This window comes from Pelodiscus sinensis, chromosome 5, assembly GCF_049634645.1.
Source record: "Pelodiscus sinensis isolate JC-2024 chromosome 5, ASM4963464v1, whole genome shotgun sequence".
Lineage (NCBI taxonomy): Eukaryota > Metazoa > Chordata > Testudines > Trionychidae > Pelodiscus > Pelodiscus sinensis.
In genome coordinates this window covers 81,162,836-81,173,815 of record NC_134715.1, presented here as the reverse complement: position 1 = coordinate 81,173,815, position 10,980 = coordinate 81,162,836, and the positions used below count along the sequence as shown (strand labels likewise).

General features: G+C 38.0%; 1 protein-coding gene across 1 annotated transcript; it reads right to left on the bottom strand.

Moving 5' to 3' along the window:
* Window positions 1–4,605: 4,605 nt before the first annotated feature.
* Window positions 4,606–10,578, bottom strand: FGF20 (fibroblast growth factor 20). Its single transcript, XM_006128423.4, has 3 exons — window positions 10,077–10,578; window positions 7,599–7,702; window positions 4,606–5,711 (listed from the first exon to the last, which is right to left on the bottom strand). The coding sequence occupies exons 1-3, from the start codon at window positions 10,372–10,374 to the stop codon at window positions 5,466–5,468; spliced, it is 648 nt and encodes a 215-aa protein (XP_006128485.1). The 5' UTR covers window positions 10,375–10,578; the 3' UTR covers window positions 4,606–5,465.
* Between the last annotated feature and the right edge of the window lie 402 nt (window positions 10,579–10,980).

Below are 10,980 nucleotides of genomic sequence, written 5' to 3'. Positions count from 1 at the left end.
AAAGCTAAAGATAATGAGGTTAATTCAGTCAAGGAGGGTGAGGCCCACTTCTAGCAGCTGATGTGGAGGTGTGAACACCAAGGCTACGTCTAGACTACATCCCTTTTTCGTAAAAGGGATGTAAATTAGACGTATCGCAATTGCTAATGAAGCGGAGATTTAAACCCCCCCCCCCCCGCTTCATTAGCATAAAAATTGCTGCCACTTTTTTTCGGCACGGAGCTTTGCCGGAGAAAAGCGCCAGTCTAGACGCTGATCTTGTGGAAAATAGAGCCTTTTCCGAAAGATCCCTTATCCCTCTTGAAATAAGGGATAAGGGATCTTTCGGAAAAGGCTTTATTTTCCACAAGATCAGCGTCTAGACTGGCACTTTTCTCCAGAAAAACTCCGCGCCGAAAAAATGTGGCAGCCATTTTTATGCTAATGAAGCGGGGGAGATTTAAATCCCTGCTTCATTAGCAATTGCGATACGTCTAATTTGCATCCCTTTTACGAAAAAGGGATGTAGTCTAGACGTAGCCCAAGAGAGGAGAAACTGCTTTTGTACTTGGCTAGCCATTCACAGTCTTTGTTTAATCCTAAACTGACGGTGTCAAATTTGCAGATGAACTGTAGCTCAGCAGTTTCTCTTTAGAGTCTGGTCTTGAAGTTTTTTTTCTCCACATCAGATGCCAGAAGTGGACCTCACCCTCCTTGACTGAAATTTCCACTACATGCATCTGACCAAGTGGGTCTTTGCCCATGAAAGCTTATGCTCCAATATATCTTAGTCTGTCAGGTGCCACAGGACTCCCTGTCACTTAATCCACTGAAGTTTAGAATGGTTTAACTTTGGAAAGTAACTTTGTAAAAATAGAATCATGGAACTCTGTGTTTATCTTACAGTGAGTTCCATATCAAATACCCTCAATTCACAGTTAAAAAAGATGGTATTTTAACCTAATTTTATCTTTACTAACTCATTTTGGAATTACCAGTAATTGAGATGCCTGCAAATTGAGGCAATTTACATATCTGCCAACATTTGCAGACAAACACCCTAAATTCTGTTTGAGACAGTTTTCCCATTTGTCCTTTTCACACCCTTTTATGCATTTATTCACTCCACACATTTCAACTAGCATTCATTCCACACACATTCTTCATCCACCTATGAGCATAATCCCCAGACAATTTACTCCATCTACCTCCACTCATTCTGCATAGCCACACATTGACCTTCTATAGCAACACATTCTATACACCTATTCCCTAGCCACATTCATTCCTAAATACTCACTTCACACACCCATTCATTTTTCACTCACACATCCTGAACACATCTTGCCATTTATTCATTATATACTTCACACTAATTCCTTCCATACACAAAACTCATCGCTCCTGGGAGCATGTTTCAGAGGATCATGATAGACAGAATAAACTCAAAAAGCAGAATGGAAAGGGGAAATTAAACACAGAAGTAAATATTCTTACTTTTGTCAGTGGAAGTATGCTATAGCCATAAAAGAAAGACAGATAGGTCTTTCAGTGCTTGGAGGGATCTCTCAGGTGCTGCCCACCACTACAGTTATCTAAGCATAAATTTACCATATAATTTTGCAATACATTTTGGTCCATTACTACTGGGATATCTGTACTACAAGACTGAAACAGTCAAATCATACATGGGAATTGGGGCAAATACTTTATAGAAATATAATTATTTCCTGATAATACATATTGTCTAAGCATTTGGATCTTCAAGTTTCCGATGCATATTGTTTATTTATCAGATGGAGCCAATGCCTGTAACTCTCCTGGTTTGTATTATGTTTGTTAAAAAGACAGGACAGCCATAATGAGACACAAGATAATAGTAACATTGCTAAAAATATTTATAATGCTTGTTCACCTTCAAAGCACATTCCAAATGTAAGTTAACTGATAAACCAAGGACACATCATCAGAAACTCACAATTATAAATATGGTTTAATGCTGACCATGTTAGTATGAAACACATAAAAATCTGTCAGCTCTGTACTCACAGTTCTGTTACAAAGCCTAGAGAACTGTGTGGAATAAATTATTCTGCTGTTTTAGCATGCAGAGATGACTTTTTGAGTTATGTACTGTAATTATCCATTATATCACTCCATTTAGCCTCATTAATCGTCTATTTACTTTTTCAAATATGATGTCACCAATAACAACTACTGTAAATAGAAATGGATTATGCCATCTATGTATCAATATATATTTAGTATAAAATATTTATAATATTCTGTGTATCATATTACCCTCTTTATAGCAAACCATTTTAAATGGTGCCTTTTACAATTTTGTTTCATTAGTTTATTGATCTGTAACACCTGACCACCTGTTATACCTAGTGCTAAACATTTCATTTTCTTCTTGGAGAAAGTAAAAATACATGACTATAAATAATATCTTTATCTGTATTTATATATACGAAGCAGTCAGTTTTCTATTTACTCTAATTGTAAGGCTATTTAGCTACATTAACATAACTTGCAAGTGTAATTACTATTAAAAAAGGTTCTCAATTGAGATTCTATAGTACTATGGTGTCCACACATTGCTAGGGTGCCTCCTATGGGGTGCTCTGGAAATTACTCTTCACACATCCAATGCTCCCATCTGTCTCTTCCTTTCTCCATGATCTCTCTTTGTCTGGGACTCCAGGAGATCCTTTGTGACATAGCCTTCTGGCCAGGTCACTGTAGCCCTCCCCTTTCGGGTACCAAAGTCCCTCCATACAAAAATTAAAGTCTTTCCTTTGCTGCCCTGACCATGCCACTCCTTTGGCAACTGGTTAGAGAACCCAGGCCTGCCCTCTTCTCCAAACCCTGGTCAATACTATTATTTCAGAATAATAAGTGGAGTGTCCATAGTACTAAGTCTGTTATTTCAAAATAATAACTTCTTCTTTCCATGAGGAATAATGCTAATTTGGAAATAGCTATTATTACTAGCTTCTGATGTTCCAAAATAACTACTCCCCAGAGTAACTCCAACTAATTAGTCCCCAGTGCTTCCTGGGGCTCTAAATTGAGGTAGCACATCCACATCAACAGACCCTGCCTTGGACTAATTTTGAGGCTTCCCCATAGTGTGGGCACACTAGTTTGAAGTTATTGTTTTGGGAGTTGTTATTTTGAAATAATTTCCTAGTTCCAGCCCAGGGATCCTATCTGTAGAGACAGTGCCCTGCTTACTCCCAGATCATGTTGCTCTTCTTCTGAACCCCTTCATACATCTACTTCCTTCTCAATTATACCTTCTGGCTCTCTGAGTTTACCAGCCCAAACTCCTGTCTTCCAAAATAACTGCAGACTATTTTCCCCTTTCTTTTGCCAATTTCCTGGCTTCACCATAACCCCACCTGTTCCTTTTCATAATTCAGGGAATTACTTAGGCTACCTAATCCCCCTCAGCTATGGCCTATCTGATTAATTGGACCCTTTTCAGCATCATTATCCCCTCTTAGGCTGGTATGGGAAGAACACCCCTTCACAAATAGATACATAGGAATGCTGTTGCATAGCACATACAACACTGACATACACTCGAAACTACCATTTTCATTATCTTAACAAGAGACACACTAAATTCATTCATCTGACCTAATGTAAAGTGTGATAAGATAGCAACACTTTTGTGGAGATGCTGCTTTTAACTCATCAGTGGCATGTTAGGTATTATTCTGCTTGCTGGTGCTATTTATATGCAATAAATAATGATATATTATTACATTTCACTCTTTGCATTTACACAAAGAGTCATCAATCCCAGTCCTCTGTACTCATGGCAAAACCAAGCACCATCTACCCCATAGAGTATGAAGGGTATGATAGTGTATGTAACACAGTATCAGCTACCCTAATAAGCTAAAATGCCAAACCCTACATAAAAAGCCTATAATAATATGACCTGTAAGCCTATAATAATATTAAAGTTGGTGGAAAATTTCCTTTAGCTCAGTTGGCTAAGGATTGAGGCTATGTTTTTGGAATGGAAGAACCTGGGTTAAATCTTCAATGCTGTGATGTAGCTCATAACTAGAGTGAATACATGTGTATAACCACTATCAAGGTACCTCTATAGTCTGTCATTCAGAACTGAATGCTTAGTTTCAATTTTGTCTTCATCTTCTGAAAAACCATCTGCATACTAACCTATGAGATCATTGTGTAACAGATTCTGAACATCATTCTGTTAAGTATATAATTTCAGAATACAATAACAGCAAGACTTTCCCTTGTACAGAGTTTCATTCAAAATATTGTGTATTGCACTACCACTGCACTATAAACTTAATGAAATTGATATGAACACAAATTAATATAATTGTCACTTGTACTCTTCAATTTTAAAATTCTGTTTAGAATTTAGTCTTTTAGTTATTCAACTATTATTAAAGTCAATGGAAGTCACTTAGCTAAAATGTCATTCATCAGAGGCTTTAAACTGGGATTTAAAATGCTAACAAACTCTTTTGAGATTACTGTAGTCATTAAAACTTTTGCAGCTTTGCAAAACTACATATATTTAATTTGTTAGCAAACTCTTCATTTAAAGAATGACAATAGACCTGATAAAGTAAAACATATTTTAATTCCTTTTTAAATGTGCATTTGAATTCAGTACAAATCTGGAAGGCATTCTCAAAGGCCAAAAAACACCCAACATTCTCCCCAGTTTAAGACAATCCATTTTTATGTGCATAAAAATATAACCTAATCTATACTTTATAAAAAAATGAAAATTTAGATATTCTGTTTATGAATGTGTTGGATGTAATGCCTTTTTAGCATGATGACACTACCTCAGAGTAAATATTGGCACGGTCAATGATATTTTGTTGGGGCAAGGGTTTGTAGTGTCTTCATATCCCAGTAAAAATAAACTCTTTAATAAATAAATATATAAAATAAATATATGTCATCTGGAAATGTATAAATAGGTCCATCCTGAAGAAAAGTTCCAGTTCTGACTGAGATGCTTTGACTTCCAAGTTCTGTCATTCATAGTGTAGCCACTATCACTTCTTATATAGTTCTCGGGCTTTATTGATGTTTTACAGCCTATTTCTTACCATGTCATCCAACTTTCTGTCTATTGTTCCACTCCACAGTAGTTATTTTTTTCTCTAGTGTATGAATAATAAGTAATCCAGACAAGTTAGGCACAAGTTTGGTGATTTAAAATAAATCAGACTCAAACCTCCCACTGTCTACTGGAGAGCAAACTTCAAAGAGGCTGGTCCAATCTTAACTTTAAGGCTTTGTCTCCTGTATCCAAACATTAGGAAATTTAGGCTATCACTAAACAGATTGTTAAAATCCACTCTCCTAGAGCCTGGTAACTCTGCAGCATTTGAAAGTCCTTCCTGCGTATTACCATAGAAGCTGTGGTAGGAAAGAATGGGGGATTGGTTTTCTTTCAAATACCCTGATCCATTTCAGCTGTATCCTAATACATCCTTGTAGAGTTCTGGAACTTTTTCAGGATCCACTGGCCTGGGTAGGAAGTGTGTGAATTTCTGATGTCTTTTGGACCTAGCCCCATCTCTTGGAGTTCCATCTTTGTTAAGTGCTACAAAAAACCGCCGACCCGAGTCTCCATGTTTGTATACATTGGAAGAATAAGTGTTATACCAGTTCTCCTCAAACTGTTCTCTGAAGATGCATTCAGAAGTTAATTTCTCCTATTTAAAAAACAAAAAAATTAAATATCAGAGCTCTTGTAGGAGTCAACTAAAACACACATCTCCGGTATTTTATCTGAAACCCTTACAATGAGATTTGGGTATGTACATAACAACAGAAAAAAATATAACACATGACAATATGTTTTCAAGTCTTCCTGTTCTTAAATGGTCAAGAAAATACGGACTGTTCTCTTGAAAATGCATTTAGTTACTAAACATATCCAACATAGAATGGCTTAAATTTCCCTTTATGCAGGATAGGATGTGGTCACTGCACATACATGTATAAGCCTTCTGGGAAAAAGTATAATGTAACAGATGAGAGAGACTTTCCCATTGGACCTGGAAAATCAACTATTATGGCTCTACCTAATATTCATGACTTATGCTCCCCAACTTTTAAAAAGCATGGATGACTATGAAGACTTGGTAACCTCATTCATTTTGTTGGAAGAAACATAATCATTCATGGCTGGAAGAGGTACTATCATCATCCCAAAGGACTCAGTGTGTATAGTTCATTATTATGATGGACAAAGAAAAGCTAGCACTGAGATGGAAGAATCAGAAACATAAGTGCTAGAACTAGGGATACTGGTGGTACTGCTGCATCCCTGGCTTGAAGTGGTTTTCATTATATCCAGATTTACAGTGTGGGTCAATGGCTCTCAGCAGGCCCACAGCACACACACAATACAAATTGTCCCAACCTCACTGAACAGGAACATATTACCATCTGGTCACCAATTCATACCCATTTGGAGCAACACATGAGGCCTAAAACACTATAGAATATCATGAATTTGACAAGGTAAGCCACAAACAATAGCAATTTACATACTGTTTCCTTTTGGTTTATAAAAAGCTCAGAGTTTGCATTCTATTGTAAGAAAACATTATATTCAGTCACCATGTGTGGTAAGGATATAAGCCAATCAATGACAGGAATGTAGACTTGAAATTCCTATCTGCTTTTGTCAATGAAGTGTGTTTTATTACTACAGAACCTTTGAGTGGACTAGGAAGACAAAGAGCATTTCATCTTTCAAGGTTTGAAAATCGAAATAGAAAAAAATCTGAGTCCATGTTAGTCTGATACTGAGCTAAAGACTATAGTTTGCAGTGTCTAGAGCTGAAATTACTTAACAAAAAATAATAATTTGAAATCATTACAAGCTTATTTCCAACCTTAAAAACAGTTTAACTTTAAATCAGAGTATGGATTAAATGATATTGCCTCTGCTCCTTTATACTCTTCACTCTTTCCAAATAATGTGGTACATGACTAAGCTGTTCAAGGGTCTTTTTTCACAAGTTGAAAAAAGCAGGTGCCCCACAGTGCCACCTGCTGAATTATAAGGGATCAGCAGATAATAAATCAAGTAATCCATGGGTTTGCATTTATTTATTTATCTGTAGACTTATCTTTTTTCTGTTTTTCATATTTGTATTTTTATGATGAAACATGCAGTGAGCATGATAGATTTATGGATATTAAAAGATATTAAAAAGAAAATATAAGTAACTGTATTGACTTCCAAGACCTTTTAAATAGGTTACTTTCATTCATTCATTTATTCATTCTTCTTTTCCCTTAGTTTCTTTTAAGAGAAACATTTCTGATTCATTCTCCACTTCCCAAGTTAATGAAATTCTTCTCATGGGCATGCTATTTGACTCAGACTCTAAAGGTTTGAGCTATCATCACTAAACATTGTCAGAGAATGATTGAATGTCACAAATTATATATATATATAATTTCGACAAGAAAGTTAGCATATTGCATTATCTTAGTGGTTTGCTGAGTTTTTTGCCCATTGTTAACAATTGCCTCAGTATGTCTGAAATCCAAATGTGACAGAGTCTATATAAGCTACTACTTACAGATCCATAGAGTTCTCCTTTGTCATTCATTCCAAGATAAAGGCCACTGTCCACTCCTCTAATACTGACCAGTCCTACTGCCACACTGATGAATTCAAGGATACCTAAATGTACACAAAATGGGTAGGGGGGGTTGCTTTAATACACATGTTAAAGTCAAGAAATATGCATATAATATATCAAGAAGCAGGCAACATATTTTATTTGTACACGCTATAGTAAATGTGGTCTAGATACATACATACGTAAGAATACTCCTATTTTACATGACTACAACTGAACTGAATTTCATACCATTTTTAGTTCAAAGCAAACTGAGAAACCTCCACAAGAAAAACAACTATATGCTTTTTTCAGAAAGTCATTTGTTATGACTTACTTAAGAAAGGATTTTATCTGTTGTTGATGAGTTAAAGCTTATTACTTAGGGTATGTCTACACAGCACTGTTATTTTGGAATAACTTATGCTATTCTGAAATAACAAAGAGTACGTCTACTTTGAAAGCTATTATTTTGAAATAATGGCGAGTTGGAGGACTTCTTACTCTGACTCCTGTAACCCTCATTTCACGAGGAGTAAGGGAAGTCGAAGGCAGAGTTTACTTCCTTCAACTTCCTACTGTGTAGACAGTGCGAAAGCTGAATTAAGCTATTTTGACTTAAGCTACACAAATGACATAAGCTGAAGCTGCATAGCTTAATTTGAGTTTTGCCCTGCTTGACCCCTATGATTCAGTTCTATACAATTTCTGTAGATGATTATACAATATTTAATGAGGCATCTGTTCATACTTTGGAGAGTAAGACTGAATTATCTGGAGATATACTTCACTTCTCTGTAGCACTATCTTATGAAACCAACACTTCTGAAATGGATGAAAGTCAAAATAATGATACCATGTGAATGGAAGTCAAACACAGATGTGGAGTTGTATATCAGAGACAGATAATGTGTAAATTATATCTGTTAAAATTGCTACCAGTGTAAACAGAGTCCCAAAGTGAGGTTGCTTTTGATTCACACCTACCACATTACTAAAATAAAAATACAAACTTTTAAAACTGTGATTATATGGAATAGTCCTTAAAATAGTTTGACATGCTTTTTTGTCTCATGCACACAGTTTTACATTCAGACCCATTTTCTATCTTGAGAGGTTAATGTACTGTAATTTATAATCTTTTGAGTTTTAACTGAATTTTGGCATACCTCTTATTTACAGTGCTAAATGACAAACTAGCTAAACCCTTTACAAAGTGCATGCATTAAAAGCTCTGTATTGGATGTAAATCATCACAGATTTTCCAGTTCCTAATGTCCAATGTCCCATAAAAAGACATGGAAGTATTTTGTCTTTCTGATATCATTTTCAAAGCCATTCTTTTTATAAACTATAATAAGCAGGTGATTCAACCCACAAAGAGACCACATCAGACAAATCTTTGGAGAATAGGGTTAGAATAAAGGAAGACCATTTAAAAGGAACACCGCAAATCTTTGATCTTTTTAAAAACATTTTTAAAAGTAATGATTTCATGTTTACATGCTGCAGAAAGTCTCCCTTCTGTGAAGAACTTTTTATGTTTAACGACAGTTCTTTTAGTTCTGAAAACATCAGTACTTCAATGTGTTATAAAATCAGTTAAGGGCCATTCCAGCTGATTGTTTTGACTATGGGAGAATGATAGAAAACTCTTTAATCACCTTTTTATGGCTGCTAAATCAATACAGAAAAAACTCACTGGTGGTCAACAATAGCAGGTTTGTTCAGATAATGCTGCAGTGCCTACATACATTCCTTCTTATTTACCCTTATTTGCCAGGAAACCATTTACATCTTTGGGATGTGTCCCCTCCACCTTTGGTTTATGGACAAACCATTTTTAAAAGGAAACACAAGAAACATTACTATTGTAATTACATTACAGATGTAGCTCTGTGCAATCCCACTTGTAGCTTTCTCTGCCTTGAAAGCAACAAAGCAACCTGATGCAGATTAGAGGTTTAGCAAGATTAACAGTTTCATGATCTTTGTTTAGAACAAGATTTAGAGCACATGCAGAAACAAGTGCGGGACATTAAATTATAGGTACTGCGGGGAGTGGGGGAATCATCATGATAGAACCGCTCTTTCTAAGCTAGCAGCTAAATACAAATGCAGGTGTAGAGTTGACATATGTTATGCACTAATGAATAGTTGCATGTACATGCCATCTGACATACTCTGTTCCTTCGCCCAAGAAGTGTTTCTAGTTAATAAATGACACAAGGAGAGATGTCCCTGTAGTCTATGGCTGGAATGCAATTTATACTGGGAGACTCGGGTTAAACACCTGCCCAGTGGTACGCGCTGACCGGCTCTGCTGCTGTACTTTGCTAGTAAGTATGTAAGTGTTTCCATCCCAGCGGGAATAGAAACACCTCCCTATGCAGGATGGATGAAGCTGGGCTGTGCGCGGCTGCGGCTGCTACCTACCGAAGAGACTGTGGTCCTGCCTGGTGCCCTGCACGCTGCCATCTGGCAGGAGCTGCAGGTGGAAGCCAGTCCGGCAGTAGAGCTGCCTCCGGCGTAGGATGCCCTGCAAATGGGCTAAATCCGCGGTGCCAGGCGCCGCACCTCCGCCACCTCTGGATCCCCTCTCGGCCTGAGCCAGGCGATCGCTGAGCAGCGCCGGCCTCTCCCCGGCAGGCGGCAGCAGGAAGTGGGAGCCCACCTGCTGCCCCAACCCCTCCAAGCCGCCCAGGAAGCCCCCAACTTCGGCGAAGGGAGCCATGGAAGAGCCCGCTGGAAGGGAGGCGGCTTAACGAGCGCTGGGAAGGAAGGCACAGGCACAATAATCAAAAGAGCTAAACGGTCAGGCAGAGTTGCTGCTGGAGGATCTCAGGCAGGGAGGACTTTGTCCTGGGACAACCGCTGCCTTCTTTGGAGCCTCTTCTCTCTCCGAGCATTGGGAGTCTGCTGCTCGCTGTGCATCAGCATCGAGAGCGGCGGGTGCTGCTGCTCTTGTGTCCCGGGAAACGGGTCAGATTAGCGCTCTGTTTATACACAAAGCCCGTATATATGCTAGTCCCCCCCTGACATATGCTAATGAAGCCCTCTCTTGCCCGCCGGAGAGGTTGCGTTTGAAATTTTAAACCGATCTCTCCTCTCCTCACACCTTTTTCTGATCTGCAGTGACTGTGGGGAGTTCCTGACGTTTCCCAGTGTGCAGAGCCATAAAAATTAATCCTGGAGAGAGAGAGAGAGAAAGAAAGAAAGAACTGGCATCCAACTTTGCAGAGCGGTAGCACAGACACTCTCTTCCCCTTTGTTGTTGTTGATGCTGCTGCTGCTCAGCCTCCTTTGATGTGAGTGTTTCGAAGATGATAGATTGCAGCTA